General features: G+C 40.3%; 2 protein-coding genes across 2 annotated transcripts; one reads left to right on the plus strand and one right to left on the minus strand.

The window, feature by feature from the left end:
* Window positions 1-5,401: 5,401 nt before the first annotated feature.
* On the minus strand, window positions 5,402-6,700 carry LOC128741057 (ficolin-2-like). The gene is made up of 4 exons (XM_053836634.1): window positions 6,555-6,700; window positions 6,284-6,493; window positions 5,598-6,224; window positions 5,402-5,534 (listed from the first exon to the last, which is right to left on the minus strand). Exons 1-4 carry the CDS (start codon window positions 6,698-6,700, stop codon window positions 5,402-5,404), a joined length of 1,116 nt encoding a protein of 371 aa, XP_053692609.1.
* Window positions 6,701-10,968: 4,268 nt separating this feature from the next.
* Window positions 10,969-22,453, plus strand: LOC128741923 (P protein-like). Its single transcript, XM_053838047.1, has 9 exons — window positions 10,969-11,354; window positions 19,588-19,750; window positions 19,862-20,765; window positions 20,831-20,946; window positions 21,020-21,158; window positions 21,223-21,710; window positions 21,777-22,114; window positions 22,185-22,278; window positions 22,340-22,453. Exons 1-9 carry the CDS (start codon window positions 11,009-11,011, stop codon window positions 22,422-22,424), a joined length of 2,673 nt encoding a protein of 890 aa, XP_053694022.1. The 5' UTR covers window positions 10,969-11,008; the 3' UTR covers window positions 22,425-22,453.
* Window positions 22,454-23,005: the final 552 nt, after the last annotated feature.

Genomic DNA, 23,005 nt, shown 5'->3' on the forward strand with positions numbered 1-23,005 from the left:
CCACGGCACAGCTCTATCTTCTTGCTGTGATGCAGTTACTGTGGAGGTCGCTGAGCTGCTCGTTCCACCAATAAGCAGGTCGCCGTAGAATGTTCTGCTCCAGGATCCAGACCCACTAAAACCCTACTCGAGTCTCCAGCCTCAATCCCCCCTGGAACCACCTTATCGGTATTACTTCAGGGAGGGGCTATTGTGCTTAACGCACACTCTTAGATAACTACTGGACTATGGTAGTTAGGCTGTTTATTCGCCGTTGATCGGCTTTCCAGCGGTTTTGTAGCTCAAGTACGATCTGGGTAGCAGCCGCATTGACCGCACCCCAGACGTCTGAGCTAGAACACATCCTTTGGACTAAGTTATCCGGAGTAGTGTCCTGTCCGCTAACTGCGAAACAAGGGCATATGAAGAAAGCATGTTCTGCAGTTTCCTCAACTTCCGCGTATTCGGGACACTCGGGGGACTCCGCATGCCCAAACTTGTGCAGATACTGTCTAAAACAACCATGCCCTGACAGTATCTGTATCAGGTGGAAGTTGACTTCGCCATGGCGCCTGTTGACCCATCCGGATAGTTCCGGGATAAGTCTATGTATCCACCGGCCTTTTGTGGAATCAGACCATGCCCGCTGCCATGTGATCATCGAGGCCGATCTTGTGGTACTCCGTATGCCTCTGGTTCCACGTTGGTTGAAGCACTCTACGACCTCGCTGATCATGATACCAATAGGCATCATACCCGCTAAGACGCAGATTGCGTCATGTGAAACTGTGCGATACGCACTCGCCACTCTTAAGCACATGAGACGATAGGTGCTTTCCAGCTTGGCGAGATAGCTTTTGGTACCTAACGCCGATGACCACACCGGCCCGCCATACCTGAGTATGGACTGGACCACGTTGGCTAAAAGCCTTCGCTTGCTGCCATATACCGCAGAGCTATTAGACATCATACGAGACAATGCCGAAATAGCTGTGGAAGCCTTCTTACAGGCATAGTCGACGTGGCTCCCGAACTTGAGCGGAGTTTTAAGGACCGCGTTGACGAAATAGTGCAGTCCCCGACGCTGATATTTGCTTGCTGCACCGACTTGCGGTTGTTCACCACGATAACCTCCGTTTTATGATGCGCTAGGTCCAGTTTCCTGGATCGCATCCAATCTTCAACAATGCTTATAGAGTGGGCAGCCGTCAGCGCTCTTTTTGCTACCAAGAGGGTAGCAGCCTTATAGCGCCATAAATACAAAATGCACAGTAATGCTTACTTCAGCAATATTGAAGATAATAACAAATTCTACAAATGCCCCATACATCACTTTTTCAAATTTTGCTTGGCTGAGATGCAGTAATCAAAAGAGCAAAATCGAGGCGAAAAGTGTATGCCAAGCCTGGCGACCATCCTTACGGAGAGTGCTAGCCGTACCTACGTTCGATAATAATCGATAATAATAATTGATTCTTTAAACAATATGATATCCAGTGATATTTTCTACAGTCGCACTTAACTTTTAGAGTCATATTTATTTTTTATTGAGGTCTTTGAAAATCATAGCAAGTTGTTTGAAATTTTTATTTTATCTTCCGTCGCTTTCGAAACTGCTACTTTTAGCTTATTGATAGTTCTGTGTTGTTTCTGGTTGGCTAGATCTCACTATAATTTCGCAGATGTTCTTTAAAAAAAGAAAACTTAATTTACCGGGTGTCGAACTAGCTGAACTGTTTTTGTTTGATTGTTTGGAGTTAAATTTAAAACTCTGTTCATTTTAAAACGAATAATATTGCGGAAGGTGTACAAAATCTTACGACATGTTTACATACAAATTGGTAGATTCAGTGGGTTTTGGTCTTCGATAGTGAGATACTGCAATTTGAACCCAGTTGCAGGATAAATCGTTTGACCCTCCCCGACAACTAAGATTTTCATTTCATCGCAGCACAGTTTTTTTTTTTGGAATTTTGAAATATTTTCTTATCGATTTGGCCGGTCTACTGCAGAGCTTACGTCCGACTGTTGAATTGATTTACCTTCCTTCTTATAGATTTCAAGCATTCTTTTTTATTTCTCACTTAAAACGCTTCTTTTTGATATTTTTAAGCTGCCTGATCGAATAAATTTTAAAACACCTTGCTTACCCGAGGAAAAACTACGCAAAGCAAGACATTCCATGCGGCTATATCAAATGAACCGTTGCTGATTTATTGAAAACACGTGTTTTTGACAGATTCAACGAACGCACGATCACAGTGATCCATGACAAACGTACGTTGCACTAATATTAACAGAGGTACATTGGTTATATACACTCTTAAATAATCAATCTGTAGATAGGACTTAGCTTAGTTAAACCAACTCAAAATGCCCTTGCCCTTGACTGGTTTGTTAGACCAGCTTCGTATCTAAGCTAACTGGGCAGTGCAGTTTGCCAATGGGCGCTCATTTTGCTGCATTACAGCATCCCAAACAGGAAAGATGAGGCAATGTTTGATAAATTCTAGTTATTTATTTTCATCAAAATAATGATAAAATTTTGTAAATTATAATAAATCTATACCTATAAAGAAGGATTTCTGTCTGTCTGTCTGTCTGTCTGTCTGTCTGTCTGTCTGTCTGTATTTTGTTCCTTATAGAATCGAAAACTACTGAACCAATCGGCGTGAAAATTTGCATGTAGAGGTTTTTGGGGCCAGGGAAGATTTTAGTGATGGTTAGAGACCCCTCCCCCCACTAAGAGGGGGGGCTCCCATACAAATGAAACACAAATTTCTGCATAACTCGAGAACTAATCAAGCAAATAGAACCAAATTTGGCATGTGGGTGTTTTCGGTGACAAGAATTTATTCTAGGGTAATTTGAGACCCCTCCCCTCTTTATAAGGGGAATTATAACTCCTCTCCCCTTTAAGAGGGGGGGCTTCCATACAAATTTCCTCATAACTCGAGAACTAATCAAGCAAATGGAACCAAATTTGGCATGTGTGTGTTTTTGGAGACCAAAATTTTTTCTATGATGAATTGGGACCCCTCCCCACTTTAGGAGGGGGGGCTCCTATACAAGCGAAATGCAAATTTCCTCATAACTCGAGAACTAATCAAGCAAATGGAACCAAATTTGGCATGTGTGTGTTTTTGGAGACCAAAATTTTTTCTATGACGAATTGGGACCCCTCCCCACTTTAGGAGGGGGGGCTCCTATACAAACGAAATACAAATTTCCTAATAACTCGAGAACTAATCAAGCAAAGAGAACCAAATTTGGCATGTGTGTGTTTTTGGAGACCAAAATTTTTTCTATGACGAATTGGGACCCCTCCCTACTTTAGGAGGGGGGGCTCCTATACAAGCGAAATACAAATTTCCTCATAACTCGAGAACTAATCAAGCAAATGGAACCAAATTTGGCATGTGTGTGTTTTTGGAGACAAAATTTTTTTCTATGATGAATTGGGACCCCTCCCCACTTTAAGTGGGGGGGGCTCCTATACAAACGAAATACAAATTTCCTTATAACTCGAGAGCTAATCCAGCAAATGGAACCAAATTTGGCATGTAGGTGTTTTTGGAGGCAAGATTTTTTTCTATGATGAATTAGGACCTCTCCTCACTTTAGTAGGGGGGGCTCCTATACAAATGAAATACAAATTTCCTCATAACTCGAGAACTAATCAAGCAAATAGAACCAAATTTGGCATGTGGAGGTTTTTGGAGGCAAAAACATTTTCTATGGTGAATTAGGACCCTTCCACACTTTAACAGAGGGGCCTTCTACACCAATGAAATACAAATCTATACCTATAAAGAAGGATTTCTGTCTGTCTGTCTGTCTGTCTGTCTGTCTGTCTGTCCTGTGTTCCTTATAGAATCAAAAACTACTGAACCAATCGGCGTGAAAATTTGCATGTAGAGGTTTTTGGGGCCAGGAAAGGTTTTAGTGATGGTTAGAGACCCCTCCCCCCACTAAGAGGGGGGGCTCCCATACAAATGAAACACAAATTTCTGCATAACTCGAGAACTATTGCTTGATTAGAACCAAATTTGGCATGTGGGTGTTTTCGGTGACAAGAATTTATTCTAGGGTAATTTGAGACCCCTCCCCTCTTTATAAGGGGAATTATAACTCCTCTCCCCTTTAAGAGGGGGGGTTTCCATACAAATTTCCTCATAACTCGAGAACTAATCAAGCAAATGGAACCAAATTTGGCATGTGTGTGTTTTTGGAGACAAAATTTTTTTCTATGATGAATTGGGACCCCACCCCACTTTAAGTGGGGGGGGCTCCTATACAAACGAAATACAAATTTCCTTATAACTCGAGAGCTAATCCAGCAAATGGAACCAAATTTGGCATGTAGGTGTTTTTGGAGGCAAGAATTTTTTCTATGATGAATAAGAACCTCTCCCCACTTTAGGAGGGGGGGCTCCTATACAAATGAAATACAAATTTCCTCATAACTCGAGAACTAATCAAGCAAATAGAACCAAATTTGGCATGTGGGTGTTTTCGGTGACAAGAATTTATTCTATGGTAAATTGAGACCCCTCCCTCTTTATAAGGGGAATTGTAACTCCTCTCCCCTTTAAGAGGGGGGGGCTTCCATACAAATTTCCTCATAATTCGAGAACTAATCAAGCAAATGGAACCATATTTGGCATGTGGGTGTTTTTGGAGGCAACCATTTTTCCCATTATGAATTAGGACTTCTTACCTTTTTAGGAGGGGGGGGCTCCCATTCAAACGAAATACAAATTTGCTCATAACTTTAGAACTAATCAAGCAAATGGAACCAAATTTGGCATGTGAGAGTTTTAGATGGCAGAATTTTTTTTCTGTGGTGTATTACGACCCCTTTCCCTTTTAAGAGGGTGGGCTCCCATACAAATGAAATACAAATTTCCTTATAATTTGAGTACTAATCAAGCAAATGGAACCAAATTTAGCATGTAGGAGATTTTTCAGTCTTGAATTTATTTTATGATAGTTAGAGACCGACCTCTCACCCCTGTGGTAGGGAGATATGGACTCTCATACAAATAAAACAGAAATTTTTGCGAAACTCAAAAACTAATCCAACTCGAGAAATTCGAGACTCTTCCATAAAACATTAATCAATAACAAGACCACAAAAACTATCTATAGTAACACTAGATCATTCAGGACGAGCCGGTCGCGAGTGTTGCCGGTGACCCGCCGTCGGAAGCGCCACCCACTGGGGGGCTTGCAAAACTCGAGATAGTGACAAAGATCATCCGAGATTCATGATTTATGTACAACACAGGTTAATTTGTGGCAATACGAAGTTTGTCGGGTTAGCTAGTAGAATATATAGAAGAATTATAGAAGAATATATAGAAGTATTAGACAATAATAAATATTAAAAAAAAAGAAATATTATTATAGCTCAAACTTTTTAAACGTTATTTGTGACCCTAATCATCATGCGCGAACGCTTGAGTCCATAATTATATCCTCGAAATGATTTCCAGCACATCATAGTGGCATACACTTCTTGTGGTCCTTTAAGATAGAGCCCATTCAAATTGCTGCTGAATAGAGGACATGTTTAAAATACAATTTTTCAAGTACTAGCAATGCATACGTCCTACCTTGCGTGACATGCTGCATACCACCAACCTCCCTTATATACTACTGCACAGTTCTCCGGAGGATGGCTATCATTATCGGCATCCAAGGCCGAAAATTTCATACCTAGCGAAGGGGTTAACGAATCGCCTGCAGTACCGCTGTAGTTCCCCAAACTATTCAAAGAATACTTTTCCTCTGGTCCTCCCACCAGAAATCGGCTGTACTTCGCCACGACAACCTTACCATCAAAGTCTTCCATAACAACGTGCAGCTCGTGTGGCTTGGCATACGTCAATTCGTGAATCTTTTTTAAACCCAGCCAGAACTCTCCGCGAACGTCCCCGAAACCAGTTTCGTACTGATCCCAGCCACGGTAGAAGTAAACCGAGCCATCATAGCGGTTCTGAATCACCGTCCAGCCACCGCCTTCGTATTCCTGATCGCAAAAAACTTCGGTTGCATTCTTGAAGCCCATTTGCGGCTGAATACGGTACAGTCCAGAACCACGCTCCGGCAACACTTCAGTACACGTTTGTGGCAAACGAGACGGTTCCGCACATTTTCGATGTCCATCGGCAAGCATATGTATGATAGCATCATGCAGCATTTGCGTTGTTGACAATATTTGTTGCACACGATAAATTTGGCTAGAAATGTAAAAATTCGTATCTGATTTACAGATGTGAAAGAACTATGATTTACTGACCTAGTATCATTCAATATATGGCTGATGTTCAGTGATAGCAATTCCAATTCATTTCGAATTTTCGGAAGAGCATCTCCTCCGAATCTGTCGATCTGCTGAATTTGCGTTATCATTATACCGCCAATACTATCTATGGATCTCCGTAGGTCTTCAACATCTGAGCTGAGTACTTGAAACTGTTCTTGTGTACGAAGATTATGTTGTTGTATGCTAAAACATGGATAAAACTTCATATTAGTTTCTCAATAAAACGTACAAAATTATAACCTACCTGAAATTGATCGCATCCAAACCAGTCAGGGTTAATTCATAACCAAACCCGGTTGAATTAGAGCTTGCACTGGACCCACCATCGTGGCACTTTGCTAAGTGAGCTAAAATTATCACCGAAACCAGCACGTACTGAACGAGCAGCATGTTGCATCAAGATAGGTACTTGATAAAAACTGATGCTGTCCATCAGCAAACGAAACGCTTAAATAGTCCATCCATGAAACTCAAAGGGACCGAAGGATGGTTCAAATTCTTCCTGGCGCTCAATTCATCTTCAAGTAGTGCAAAACCATCCGCCCTGTTTCCGTGAACCAGTCTAAGTCCTATCGTGCAAGATCAGAATTTCTTTTCTCAATTGGTTTGCCCTGCGCTTTCAGAAGAAAATAAGACAAAAAAACAAAAGCCAATTAATTTTACCAATTTATTTTTTATTATCATCCTTCATGCATGTGCAAATGCAGTTTGCCGCTGCGCTGATTAGATTTTATAGAGCCGATATTTTTCATATTTTAAATAGAACCCAATTAAATAATTAATAGAATAAAAAGGCAATAAACATAACACCCAACAACAATCCTAGGAAATATTATTCAAAGCCATAGCATTACAGCACAATAAAGCACCACGTTTTGGTCAATCGGTAAGTTGACTCAATTATTCTATTATGATTAGACCTTCACGGGTGTGTTACCTCCGTTTTATACTTACCGTGACCGCCCCTAATTCTGCGCATTTTTCTTTATATAAGTATTTTTAAACATTGTGCATAACTATGATCATTGCGTTATTTTTTTATAAATGTCAGTTGAATATTACGACATTATTCACCACTGGGCCATAATATTTGAGAGCGAAATAATTTAACGTGAAACTGAAAGTATTTTATATGGCAGAAAACATCGTCGTTAGCACCAACGCTAAGATTGTCCTGCTAGAAAATTAACAAATTTATGATCGAAATTCTTTGCAATGATCAAATTACCCAGCATAATTAGAAAGAGTAATTAGTTTTAGTCATGTTTTAGACAAAAAGAGTGATTGTTTTCCTTAGAGAAATGCGATGCAATAATGCGCAGATTTAGGCACAGATTTTTTATTCATGTTCCAAATTCTGCGCAGTAATGTATCCTACGACGAAAGCGCGAAAGAATACACAACCTCACCCAAATGGCTGAGGTATAGAGGCATGAAAATTCAAGTAGAATCTTTAACTTGCATTGATTGGAATCCTGTGCTGTGTCTCGGGGTCCGAACCCACGAGCGCCAATTCATGAAACCATGTCTTCTATTTTTTTTAATGTCCAACCTGAGTGGGGCAGTGGTTGCTATATGAAAACACAATTTTTGGTATTAGTCAATTCGCCCTTCACGTTATCGAGAATAAAATATTTAAAATGAAGCAATCAAAATGATAACAATATTCCTTTGCCACCCGGAAGGCACAAGAAGGCCGGATCATTGATTTATTTATGGTAATGACTAATACCGGATTTTTTGGTGTGCTTTCAGCGTATAAAGACATAAATAGCATGGCAGGAGTATTTATTTTCACTGTTTGGGTGCGCAGAATCAGGAGACAACATGCGCAGAATTAGGAACATGGGTAAGAAAGTGCGCAGAATTAGGCACCGTGGATAAGTTTACAAAACCAAAAATATACTCAATTGTTGGTCAACTTATAATTCCCATATTTTTTACCAGATATTATAGACCGTAGCACTACACGTTGCTGCCATCCACGTTGTTAATTTGGACACCTTTTCAGATGTTTTTAAACTTGTTTTGATTTCTTTCTGGATTTTTTGGACTGGTTCTGAACTCTGTCAGCTCATTTTGGACTCTCTCTGGACTCTCTTTGAACTTATTTTGGAGATTTTTTGGATCATTTGTAGACTCAGTCAGTATGGCACCGAATATCACCTTTCTCTTCCATTCTTCAGTGTACCAACAAGCTCCCATAGACTCGGGAAACCATCACAAAAAAATAAAATTAGTTCAACTAACCTGCTAGCCGTAATAAAATCTTGCAACTCGAAGCACTAAACGTTGCATTCTATAGGTTCTATTACTTTTTGGGGCAGAAATTACACTAAATACTGAGATTTCTGCCCAATTAAAATTCATTAATATATTTTCACTTTTTCGCCGTCGCTTTTTCATTAATTTTTTTCGGCCGTTCCAGTCGTCACATCACTTGCGAAACTTAACTTGAGACACAGAAAGCTTTAATTTACCACCCGAACAGTTATTTGTTAAGAAATTATAATGATTTTGTCCAAACTATTCACTTGAATTGATATGAAAAACTTTACTTCGTTTCGATTGCAATTCCAAATCCACGACCGTCGTTGTTGATACGTTACCAAGGAAACGGATGTATATGTGGAGTGATGCCATATTTACGTTGAGCATGAAATGGACCAATAATTTTCGCTATTAAATTAACGGTCGTAGAGTGACTTATAAAATTCACTGATAATAAAATTTATCGTAAACAGCATTTTATGTAATTACTGTCGGATCTCGCTCAACAGCAAAAATAGAATCGCAATTCTATGTTTCAAAATTGTTCATAACAGATTATTACCTACTAATAGCAACTCTGTTCTCGTCGTGAAAGTACTGAAATCAGTAAAAAAAATTGCTACTGGACTCTGACGGCCTTCACCTTAACTGTTTTAAGCTCCCCATTTTATATTTGCCAAGATTGTCACTCATTCTCTTATTGCTACCCAATTAATATCATAACATAGCTTAATAAAACGAAACAAGACAAACGTTGCCTAAAAAGCGGACAAAAAGCGGACTAGAATAACATAAACATAACATAAAAAAGACTAAATTAAACAGAAAAAATAGAGAAAATAGAGAAAATGTTGCGACAACGCAGTGACAAATGTAACACTATCATTTAAGTAACACTATTTAAACGTAATAAGACGAAATTGAAAATAAAATTGTAGCTAAGGTTTTAAAACAATTGGTAGAAAATTGATCAGTTTGAATCAGAATTCATTTTCAATTGGATAAAAATAAAAACGACTTTTCTAGATTCCTTTCATGGACGGTTGAAATTGAAATTGATTTGTATTGCTTTAAGAGTTATACCCATGTAAAATCAAATTTGTTTCTAACAGTAATCCGTCAAGCAGATTTTGCACGCTGCAAGTTTTGTTAAATTTTGATTTATCATCAACTTGAAAAGCTAAGGAACCAAGAAACGGAAAAGTTACTCGGGGTATAGTCCTTTACCGGCGAAGCGTATTATCGCCAAGTATACTGTATATTTGATTTTTCCCACTAGCTGTCGATCGATATCAATTTCACACTTCACCGTGCATGTGAAGGCAATGGTCATACAGAAAAAAAGGATGGAAACGAAACGAGTGGCGTTCTTGTCCCGCCCGATCAACTGTGAAGAGAAATTTCTTCGAATTTTACGACCTTATAGTTTTTCCTTTTTCTTCGGGTTGCGCTTGACATTTCTAACTTAAGCAGCCTTTGATTTATTACATTGATTATTATTTTGGAAAATAGTTACATTTTTGAAACTCAAGCAGTTTTCAGTAACAGTAATATAATGTATGTTTCTGGATTATTATTTGTTCCGACAGTAATAAATGACAGATGTAAATTTGTTTCGTAAAATACCGAAATCTCTCAATCAAAAGTCTCCCAAGGAGATCTTGAACACATCCTACGACCGAGTGAAAGGAAATCATCTTGTCAAGTTCAATGCGGGGCTCAAGCATCAATCAGCATTTCCACGACCGAAATTTTATGCCCTCCCGACGTTAAACCGAAAAGGAAAAGGCCAAACGCTAATGGTGTGCGCCGGTTCCTAAATATCATCATTGAGATGCAATCGATGAAAGCACCGCCGAACCAAAACAAAAACAGAAATTCACCCATCAGGTCTCACCTTTCTCAAGGTCTAGAGGAGTAGATGCTTACTCTCCACTCTGTCGACGGTACCGACTGACTGACTATAACTAGCGTTGAAGGAAATCCAACAGAACGCGGACGGTCTCCTTACTTTCCACCTCCATTTCAACCGCGCGTGCTGTTTTCTTTTACGAGCCGTGTTTTAGTACATTTTTTCAATTTTCTTTTCGTCGAAGTCGAGATCTATCTCGAGTAGGACATAAAACTGAAGGTCGTCAAACGAAATTGGGAAAACAAGAACTGTTCTAATTATATTCCAATGTGCTAAAATGAATGGTAGAATAATATACCGGAAAATTGTTTTGCATTTGTGTGTCTTTAAAAATAATTTTATTGAGTGACATTCGGTGCGGTTGGGAACAGTTCTTCTCATGAAGCACACAAAAAAATCTATAAAACTACCTGTTTTTTGTCAGTGTGTATCGGATGGCATTGTAATGAACTGAACATTCTGACGCAACAAATAAATCCGATGAAACGATAGTTCGTGAAAGTGTACCTAAAGCGATGGACTATTTCAACAACCTAAACCCCTTCCGACGTCGCCATCCGGTGCCGGCGCCAGCAGCAACGACCGCACCGTCCATACCATCACCGACGATAGTCCTATCGCCGGCCAGTCCGTCCGAGGGGCAAATTTCCGACGGGTCGAACGATACGAACGGTTCCAACGGCGGCGGGGACAAAAAGTCCAAAAAGAAAAACAAACGTGAACAAAGCCTTTCCGTTGTTCCAATCAGCGAGGTAACGGAAGCATCGCTGGAACTATGGCGCTCGCTGCCCACCAAAATCCGACAGGATCCCAGCATGGTCTCCTTCCAGCAGGTCCAGCTCGAGCACGCCCGTCTCCACGGTGAGTAAATACCTACTTGAATTATTACAATTTTGCTAAATTATTCGTTCGTAAAAGTTCAGGCATTGAACACTCGTTTAGTCAATCTGATTTACTTCGCGCTCAGCAATGCAATGAATCTTATAAGCAATTGAGCAGCCGATCTAGCTCAATGTGAAGTGCCATCCATCACCCTAATAGCCGTAGGCGCCCGTCATTTCCGACCCATTTGCAAGTGTGCAATTCATTGAAGCGGCCAGCAGTCAGCTCACTGCTAACGGCATAATCCAATTGAACTGAGCGGTCATCCGGAAACGTGAACCTAGAAACCAGTTGCTCTCGCTCATCCTCCCGGCTCGGGTGGATCTGGGCCACCAAGTGGCTCCATTCGCGTGACAAACAGAATACCTACTGCAATGCAAGGGCAGACTGCATCGGAAAGTTTTTATAACGAGATTTTCTTCGCCTGGCGTAAATTTTAATACGAAAAAAATATACAAATTATTTTAAGGTGAATGATAAAGTTTGAGCATTAAGCTTTAATCATATTAAATTCCGGAATATAAATATTTGATTGAGTTTAAAAAAAATTTCAAACGCAATTCTCTGTTACTTTCTTGGCAGTAAAAATAAATAATAAACAGAACCATTCCTGTGCAGCACCGGACGGAATTGCACGACACATAAAAAATCGTCATTATACTGTACTTACTTATTAATGGATAAGAACCATTCACATGCAATGCGATATCCAGCAGCGTCAGTCGGTGCAAAAATAGGTCTCGCTTGAACGCGCGGAATTAAGTGGGTGACTTAATAATCAGCAGGAGACATCCATCCGTCGCGGCGGGAGCAGGAAATGTGATACAATGTTTTGCATAGATGAACTGACTAACTGACTTCTGACTGCGAGCGAACATAAAATTACAATCTCATTCTAGTGATTCAAATTAGTTCTCACATCTAAATACAGCAGCTTCTCACTGAACGTTAAACTGCGATAGCTACGCATTTCGCAGGTCTTTTTTTGGAACCGTGCCTTAAATATAGTGAATAACGTACGTACACATACTGTGCTTATGACAAATTGCCTCCGCTGGGGCTAACAGTTGTGGCCATTGTACATTAATTTCGGTCCGTCCGACCGTTTATTAACTACTCTCTCAGCATGTCCGTCATTTGCGATGTTCAATGGATTCATTCACTATATAGTGAAATGCTGCGTGCGACGGCCGGTCGGTCGCGTCTGCTTCTTATCAAACCGTGCCTGCGTTAAATGGTTGGATTCAATCAAGTTTTATCGTGGATGGAATAAAATCATTACTTTCATTCTACATTTCTACATTATTAAATATGTTATCACACATTTTAAATTGACGGCACGCGGATGATTTCTCAATTGTATTGTATGTACTTTAGAACTAGGTAACTGGTGTAATTGGAAACTATTTTGTCTGTTGACACTTTTTTTACTCCAGAAATATGTGGTTATTTTTCAAGTTCATGTTCAGGAACATTGGTTCCTGAACCCAGGAACGAGATACGATGGTATCGTGAAATTTTTTAACTACGGTATTCGTGATTAAAGGACAAGAAACGATCCGGAAGATCGATCGTATCGAATGCTGCTTTGATGTCAAAAAAGATGTGATGCGTGGGCACGTTGTACTCCTGACATTTCTGCAAGATTTATCGGAAAGTAAAAATTTAATCTTCTTGTAGATCAGGTGCTGAGACATTACTATCTTCCATGGGCACTCCTAGGTTAACTTCCGTTCCGCCTCCTTCTGCAATTTCGCCATTGAGGTGCTCATCGAAGGACAATCTTCCACCTGTCCCTGATCCATCTGATTCTAACTACCGTATTGATAGCCTTCGCCGCCTTTTCACAGGCGTAGTCGAGGTGACTGTAGAAATTTAACTTGAGCACACGCGTGCAGTGAATGACGTGCTCTCCGATGGTGATGGCTGCCCGCGGTACCACCAACACCAACTGTTGGTTACTAACCAACAGGACCTTCGTTTCATGGTGAGCAATTTGCAGTTTCGCCCCCTACATCCAGTTTGCAATCGTTCGGTTTGCCTCAGTCGCCAGCATTTCCACCTCGTCCAGTGTTTTGCCTGTCACCGTAGTACGACATCATCAGCAAAACCGCCGATTCATAGTCAGTACACCATTGTACATCCCGTTACAGAGTATAGTTCCTAGGATGGAGCCTTGCGGAACTTCTCGGCTCGCTCGACTACCATCCGTGTAGCATCCACCGTGGACTTTCCTTTCCGAAACCCGAACTGCATATTCGACAGACCATGCAGTCGCTTGCAAAATGGCCGTTCTCGCCGCATTTCCGACACGATCTGGATCTATGCGGATCTTCACAGTTACGCACCTGATGACCGAATCCCCAGCACTTAAAACTACGTTCCAGCTCCTTGGCCTCGTATGGCTTTCAGAATACACACTGACCACCCAACTTTAATTTTGCCCTTCTTCAGTAGCTTGGGGGCTGCTACTGCTGAAAGACGAATCGTCGCCGTCTTGTTCTGTCGTTACCTCATCCAGATCCCTACACTCGATCACGGTTTCTTGGAAAACCGCTTTCACGTTTGCTTAATCTCCAAGTGCTTTGGCAATAAACTCTTTGAAAGTTGCGCTCTTAACCGATGGACCCTTTTGCAGCTCAAGAAACTTACTTACTTACTTTAGCAACCGAGAGCCGGGGTGGCTCTTGCCGTATCAAGAATTCCTCTTCATTGTACTCGGTCCTGGGCTACTCGTCGCCAATTCGTTGCGCGTCTCGACACACGTAAGTCGACTTCAACCAGGTCGAGCCATTTAGCACGTTGGGCCCGTCTATTCCTGGTGCCGGTGGGGTTCTTGAAGAGAACGGATTTCACTGCACAGCCCTCCCAAGGTTTCTAGTGATGATGGCGAGGTCGTCTGCAAAGACCAGAAGTAGGCTACTCTTGGTGAAGATCGTTTCTCTCGTTTCGATTATATGCGTTAATGGCATGATATTCTTCGCTATCAGGCTTTCGTTTCCTGACCGTAGTATGTTCACTTTTATAGTAGGATTTATTTCTAATTCCCGTCGTAGTAAGGAAAACCACTCTAATTTTCATCATTTCTTAGGTAGATTGAATGAATACTCCAAAAGCTCTGCTGCTGATTTGACTCAAACACACTTACCTTCCGATCCGTGCCCTTTGAATTCACTAAAGAGTGATTAATAAAGCATTTGATTGAAATTGCGCAACTGCCTTTATGTCTAAAATTCGTCGTACCGTTTTAAAATCTGTCCATCAAAATTTTTCATCGTCCGAACTAAAAATCGCAATGATGTTTACAAAGCTAGCGCGCATGTATTTGTGTAGGACAGCATGACAAATGTTATTCTGCAAAATTTCTGTAGGTTATGCAAGTTTTCCCGGCTGCAGAATACTAACAATGCGTCGCGTGAGTTATTTTCATTTTATGAATGGCGGAAATTGGAACGATTAGTCGACACTTTCTTCTTCGTCGCACGAAAAACCGTTGGAAATTTGGCTGCTAGGAATTCTTTAATGAAAAAAAGCATTTAAATAGAGCTCAGCTCACTTTGATCGCGTGTGAGAGGCAACAAACTAAAATATTGAGGAATAACTAATTTTGGATTGTGTGTCATAAAAATCGCCGATATTTTCAATAATTTGTGTTGAATAGGACGGGAATAGGCAATTAGGACGATGCAGCAACTTACCCTATCTTGATATTATCCTGCCTGAATTTCGCTTCTATTTCGATATATTGGTAGTTGATGGAATTTCAAAATCAAGCAAATATGGTTGTTCTTTATAATCAAGTATCTGAAACCCTTGTTCTATATGTATTAATGTTCTCTATACTCTTTTTACGCGATAATTGCAAATTGTCGGACATTTGCTTCAGAAAGCGATGAAAAGATGAGTAAAATATGTAGCAAAGGCAACGAAGAAACGGCGACAAGACATTGGAAAGATCGACATATAATAAATAACGGAATAGTGATAAAAAAATAGCGAAAATACGATGAAAAGTTGACGAAAAAACGACAGAAATGGATGAAAATAATGTGAAAATACGATAAATGGACGGCAAAAACATGCTAAAACTGCGACAAAAAACAGCAAAGAGACGTTTAAAAGCATTAAACAGACGATGAAACATGCAAGAAAAGACAACGAAATCGCCGACAAAAAGACAACGAAATAACGACGAAAAGACTTGACAACAAACAGGACGAGAGATGTGAAGATAAAGATGTAAAGATGACAAAAGAAAACGAAGAAAAGGTGGCAAAAATGACGATGGAAAGACGCCAAGGCAAAAAAAACGGCAAGAAGCCGCCAAAAAGCAGGTTTAGGAAGCGTCAAAGATGCCAAAAACAGATATTCAAAAACTCCGAAAACAGGATGGCAAAAAGACCATGATAAGACAACAAAAATACGACAGAGAGATTACGATGAGAGAGATGAATAAGCAACGATAAAATTATGGAAATATGACGAAGAACTGCAGACAAGTAGGCGAAAAAACGATGAAGAAAAGACGAAAGACGACAAAAAACAGTGAAAAGACTTCGAAAAAAGCGACGAAACATCCCAAAAAGAAAAATACAAAACGACAGAAAAAATAGACGTAGAAAGAGTAATGAAGAGACAATAAAAGACAACAAAACAGTAACAAGAAATATCATAAAAGACTACAAATGGCGGCGCCATCAAACCAAAAAGGCCACAATAGATGATAAAAATGACAAAAAATCACTGAAAAGAGGCAAAAAGACGATGTAAAGATGCCAGAAAGCCAGATGTTGATAATAACGAAAAACGACTAACGAACGTTAAAAAGACAACAAAAAACGAGGCAACCTGTGGGCCTGAGGGTCAACCAGGTAGACAGAGCATTCACGCCTTCAACGCCGAGGTCTCGGGTTCAAATGCCAATCCCACAGAAAGCATAGCAACATAGCAAAAAAAAACGAAAAATTCAAGACAAAAGACGAAAAAACCGCAAGACGAAAAATGAAAGATGACATACGGAAAACCAAAGACAGAAGACAAAGAATGAAAGTCGAGAGTATGCGTCTTTGAATAATTTAGGGAAAACTTGAAATGTATTATGAACTGATTTGATTCAAAAAATTATTAATTTGCTTCAAGTACAATTAAAAACAACGCCTGACCAAAAATTTGATGTGAAATTTGATTTAATTTTGCTTCTATCTTCCTTAGTTTGAAATAAAATTATAAACCTTTCTTCTGTGATAAAAACACATATACACACGTACAGCGCAGTAGGCTTTGAGAGACAATTTACTATAAAATTTAGATAGCTGTTGCCTAAATGTTTGCACTGAAAACAAATATTTGTGGTGAAAACAACGTTTGGAAAAAATATCAACACCTCGAGACATTTCGGGTTTTGAGCTTGGTTTTGAGTATCATTACTCAATAGTCATTCCGAATGGATTGATACTGATATTTGATATTCAGTTTTAGGGATTGAATAAGGTTTATCTGTTCTAATAATATCGTGACAGGGTTTTGAAACTGATTTTTTTTTGTTGATAAATACCAGCTAGGGTAAATTAACCATTAGTGGACCCTTTAGTGATTGAGTTGTTTTCTTCTATGAATTTATTTAATGCTAAACTCCTAACCGATGGCATTAACAATATTAGTAGCTTTTTATTAAACCCAAACAAATATCTATTTTTGTTGCAAATCTTTATACTTTACATATCTTTCAAAACAAAATTGAAATTCTTTTATGGACCCTTGCGGTTTACAATATGATAACGAGAACGACCGGGTCCAATATAGAAATAGGCCACTAATGGAGACGTATTTTGCATTGTTAATAGGCCCTCATTTGTTGAAAATGTCGATTTTAAGGCATTAGTAATCAAAAGTAGCTAAAATTTTATAAACTGAAATGTGTATTATGTTTAGTACTTCCTGTTTCATGTCAAATATCTTCAAAAATAAGAAGTAAAAACCTATAAACGCCGAAATTGTACCCGAGGTCCATGATAGGAAAAGGATCCACTATAGGTTAACTTTCCCTACATCGGGAGCGAATTGATATTCAATTCTATGAATAACAACTGATAATTTTAAGCACTGATATATCGTGAAACCAGGCATGACTTACCTTGGGTTTAACCGTACTCCAAGTCAAGGTCTATCTGAAAGTGTATGAATCGTGGGTTATGTTTTTCTGGTCCAAAGTAAAAGATTCAAGGCTTTTGCTTTGGGCCGGAAACACATAACCCATGGTCTGATAATGCAGATTTCAAAGGATCTGACAGTATTCAGCTGTAATTGAGATCTGGAATGGTCCTTGAGTAAGTAAAGCGACTGCTTGCAGTGAGTTCTTTTCATGAAAGTATCGCTTAATTATATGTCACTGTTCATAGAGGTTGACGTCCCAAGAAAGAAATATCTCCAAGTGAAATGGCTGATACTCACGAATTTGCTTCGAACTCCTCTAGAACACGTTAATTTAAACTCCCGAAATGAGTTTCTAGCATTTTCAGGAACACCATCGATCAGGCCTGAATCTGGATTTCCAAGTTTCTCAACATTGTATATGGGAAATTTTCGGCCCTCCATATTAGCCGTCCAACAGCCATCTACTGTTTTTTAAACCAGCTGATTGCAAATCGCCGAAAATTGAACGACTTCCTATGGAATTAACCTTCCATCAATTCCAGACATTGAACATACAAGGCAAAGAGCTTTGTATTGCTCCATTGTATTCATATAGGGTAAGTTAACCTATAATGGACCCTTTACCTATAGTGGACCTCAGGTACAGTTTCGGGGTTTATTAGTTTGTACTTCCCATTTCTGAGGATATAGACATGAAATGGAAAGTACTAAACATACCACACAGTTCAGATTACAAAATTTTTGCCGCATTTGATGATTAATGCCTTAAAATCGACATTTACAACAAGCCCAGGGTCCATTACACGGTTAACAATGCCAAATATGTCGCTTTTAGTGGACCCTCTTCATGCAAAATGCATTAGAATTCCTATAATGGACCCGGTCGCTATCCTATTGTAAAGCAACAGGTCCATAAAAGGAAAACGGACATTCTAATTTGTTTTAAAAAAAAAGTGTAAAATATAGAGATTTGCTACATAAATAAATATTTTTTAGCGTTAATCGAAAGTGTGAAGTGTGAAGTGAAAGGCAACGCCAAGCCAGTTCAAAATAATTCATGGCCACTCAAGCACTAAATGCTCCATTAATGGTTAATTTACCCTATCCCTCCTAGGGGACAAGTTAACCAATAAATGCTGTTCTTTGATATATTCTATTTTGTATAAATTTAAGAGAGCCTTTGCTGACCAGTTTTTTTTATCGTTAACGAACTCTCTAAATCCGATAAGTTTCTCTTGAAAACTTTCTTCGCATTTTCATTCTCAATACTGTTGCGGCCGAAAGAATCTATGCATATTTTTTTGTTTGCAAAATTAAAATTCTGGAGTGTCTTATACTGAAATATCCAACTTCACGTTGATTTTTTTAAAATCATTTAAAAGTTATCAAAAAAAACAGAGGAGGAATGACAAAAAGCAACGCCAATAAGTTCAACAATATCAATGCTAACCTTTGGCTCTGACCCATCGACATTTTTCCAGCATCGTGTCCTCCGCATCGATTGAAACGATAAAGATTTCCAGGTAAAATAGGCTCACTCCATGCTAGATGATTGCTCCCACAAAGCAACCGAACCGACAGCCGTTCCATGCGAAGCTCATTGACACGCCAATAGAGATAAAAATATTGTCCAAGGACTGACTAAAGCATTTTCTTTTCATCATATCTATGAAGCTCTAAATGTGGGACGGTTGACCGTTGATATGGGAACTAACAATGCGGGACAATACGCTCGATGGCGATATTACGTTCAACAACGTATAGGTGGTACCTTTTGTGGTAGCAGACAATTTGATTCAACTTGACTCCATTGACATGACGCGTGTCGATCTACACGCTTTTAGTCAACCCAACTACAATACGCTTGGGATTAAACTCGAGTCGAGGTAGATCTCAAGTTTATCTTATTTTGAACTCGAACGAACGAACGAACGAACCCGTCTCACTATATCGAATTTCAATTTATTTTACTGTCTAATTTGGTAACCGAATCCCGTGATAGCAGCATACTCAGCATCGTTTTTGTTTCTTTGTTTTTCCGCCCATTCCTCGGCGACAGGTGACGACCATGAGGATTCGTTCCCGGAAATTCAACCGATGGACGACGAAGAGGAGGAGGAGGAAGAGTACGATGACGATGATAACGGGAATGAATTCATCACCATCAACGTAACCAACGAGGAGGGCCAGAACCGGGAAGTTGAACACATCAAGGAGAAAAAGTAAGAGTGACAAAGTGAGACGACGATTAAATTACAATCAAATTGAGTGACAGTTCTCAGTCCAGTTGTTTGGCTCAAAACAATAATGAAACTTTTTTTCATTTTTTTTAGAGAAATACCTAAACCTCACGTGCACCATCTGGCCGGTCACTACATCGGTAACATAACGCCGCCGAAGCACGAGGACTTCAATGACACCGGTCAGACTCACATGGATGAGGATCACCCCTTTCGGAAGTATTCGAAAATCATTTGCCTCTTCATCGCGTGGATGATAATAATGGCCTTCATGGTGGTGAAAGACGAGAAATTCATTTCCGAAAAGCACCTATCGATCCCGGCTGGTCGCACCAAGTCCTACATCCTGCCAGAACTGCCTCAAAGCTCTCGGGTAATACTTGCCTTCGAAGGCACCTTTTCGGGGGAACAATATACCAACCTTACCGAATATTATCTGACAATCTACCTGCAATCTCTCACCTCCAACCTGGACCGGAATCAATCGGAGATGTACACCGCCGGTCCGGATTCGGTGCGGAACATCAGCGACATGTGGTTTATTCCGATCGTTCATCCATACCTGTTTGACAACGCACCGGTCGTCAAAAAGCAAAACATTTTCGAGATCAGCGATAGTAACTACGATCGAATACACCAGCAGAGCAGTGCCGTTCGGTTGATGATCAAAAGTAACATCCAGGCGAGCATTCCAATCGCGGTGCATTACGATCAGTCACCGGTCAACCGGGATGTGGGTGTAATTTATGCTGCTTTCGTACTGATATTCCTGTACGCCCTGATAATCTGGGAAGTCGTGCATCGAACGTTTGCGGCGATGATCGCATCCACGCTAGCAATTGCCATTCTGGCAGCACTGAACGATCGTCCCACGATGGAGGACATCGTCGGGTGGATCGACGTCGAGACGATTCTGCTACTGTTCTCGATGATGATCCTGGTGGCCATCCTGGCCGAGACTGGCATCTTTGACTATCTGGCGGTTTACATCTATAAGGTGAGTAGGACTTCGAGAGTGCTAAGCGCAGGTTTAGGAATGATTCTCGTTATTTCATTTCCCAGATCACTAACGGTAAAATTTGGAACCTGATTCATTGTTTATGCATTTGTACAACCTTGATTTCGTCCTTCCTGGACAACGTAACTGTTGTTCTACTGATGGCTCCCATAACAATAAGGTAAGAGAAAATCAAATATAGACGCTAAGAGTTCCAAAATTTCGACACTAAAAACTCGCTTTTTTGTTTCTAGGTTATGCGAGGTAATGGACATGGATCCTGTTCCCGTTCTTATGGCCATTACCGTGCATGCCAACATCGGCGGAACGACCACTCCGGTGGGTGATCCCCCGAACATCATCATCACATCGAATCAGTACATTCTGAAACACGTGAGAATTTTGCACTAAAAAATAAAAACCCAATTGAATGGATCACACTGGTTATTTTTTCCAGGGTATAACATTTTTAACCTTCACCGCCCACATGCTGGTCGGTGTGATCATCGTGGTAATCGCAACGAATATACACCTTCGGCTGAAGTACAAAAACATCAACAATCTCAGGATGCACGAACCGAAGGAACTGAAGGAGCTCCGTCGAAACATCAAGGTTTGGGAACGGGCCGCCGGAAAGATACCACCGTACTCGAAGGATGCCGGCATCGTGCGGGAAACGCTTACGAAAAAGGTTCGCCTGCTGAAGCACGAGCTGAAGAAGAAAATGACCAAAGGATGCGTACCGGAGGATCTGTACCGTTCGACGCTGGAGGAACTACAGAAAGAGCACCCGATCAAGAACAAGGGCTTGCTGATCAAGTGTGGCGTTGCTTGTGCGTTTATCATTTCGCTGTTCTTCTTAGAATCCATTCCGGAACTGCGGCGTCTGTCGTCCGGTTGGGCGGCTCTGCTGGGAGTGGTCCTACTGCTGATTATTACTGACAAGTAAGCCTCAGTTACTAACTTTGACAAGCAAAATTAATGAAAAGCAACGGTTTTCCCTTTTCACAGAAATGACATGGACGCCATTCTATCACGGATTGAGTGGCCAACGTTGCTCTTCTTCGCAGCGATGTTCACCTTGATGGAAGCCGTTGAACGGATGGGTTTGATCGCCTGGATCGGCCACGCAACCGAGAGCATCATTCTGGCGGTATCGGAAGAGTTACGCCTGGCGGTGGCGATTATCATAATTCTTTGGATGTCGGCCTTATCGTCCGCTTTCGTCGATAGCATTCCGGTAACGGCCATGATGGTGAAAATTGTCGTCGCACTATCGGCGAAATCCTCTCTCGGTCTTCCACTGCAGCCGCTGGTTTGGGCGCTTGCCTTTGGAACCTGTCTCGGAGGTGGGAAGGCAGTTTGATGGTGATTTTTGTGCGCAATTAATGTGTTGAAAATTATTTTCTTATTATGCAGGCAACGGAACACTGGTGGGCGCCTCCGCTAATGTTATCTGTGCCGGAATTGCAGAACAGCACGGTTATCGGTTCAGTTTCATGGACTACTTCAAGTATGATTCCGCATTGAATAAATTGTACCATTATTCCTATTATTTCTGACTTTAATTGCAGGCTTGGCTTTCCTATTATGCTGGTAAGCGTGATCGTTACGACTGGGTATTTGATCATGGCGCATGTGGTGTTCGCATGGCACTGAATGGTAACATCTTAAAGAACGCAATCCAATTGGGGATTGATTGGAATGCAATGAAATTGCATTGGAACCCTTTACCAGCTCTGCGGTGCAACCGTTGTATTTACATTACTCTAAAGTCTACCTGTTTGATGCTGTTATTGAGTGTATTTTTTTTCTACTTGAACTCATCGTTAAATTATATAGTAGTGTAAAATGTTACAGCTGTTCTAGTTTCACTTCCAGTCTTGCGTATATTTGTAAAACTTGAAAATTTTACTTCAACACGAATAAAGTGAAAATAATGATAGAGTATGCAACTAAAATAAGGCTGAGTTTAATAATTCGAAAAACTCCATACACTGTACTGGCATATACATCAATCGTTTACACTGTTGTGCCCAGACATAAACAAAAGGTAGTGCACCCAACCTTTCAGAAGAATGTTTTGGCGTGGAAAATTGGCCTAATCGTAAGCTGACGAATGTTGTCGCAAAACTCTAGATTTTCGAGAGCAATTAAATTTAAAATTGGACTTGAAATCAGACTTGACATAGACCATTAAATAAGACTTGAATTTGCACTAATCTGGGCATGAAACTTTA

Source organism: Sabethes cyaneus, chromosome 3, assembly GCF_943734655.1.
Source record: "Sabethes cyaneus chromosome 3, idSabCyanKW18_F2, whole genome shotgun sequence".
Taxonomy (NCBI): Eukaryota; Metazoa; Arthropoda; class Insecta; order Diptera; family Culicidae; genus Sabethes; species Sabethes cyaneus.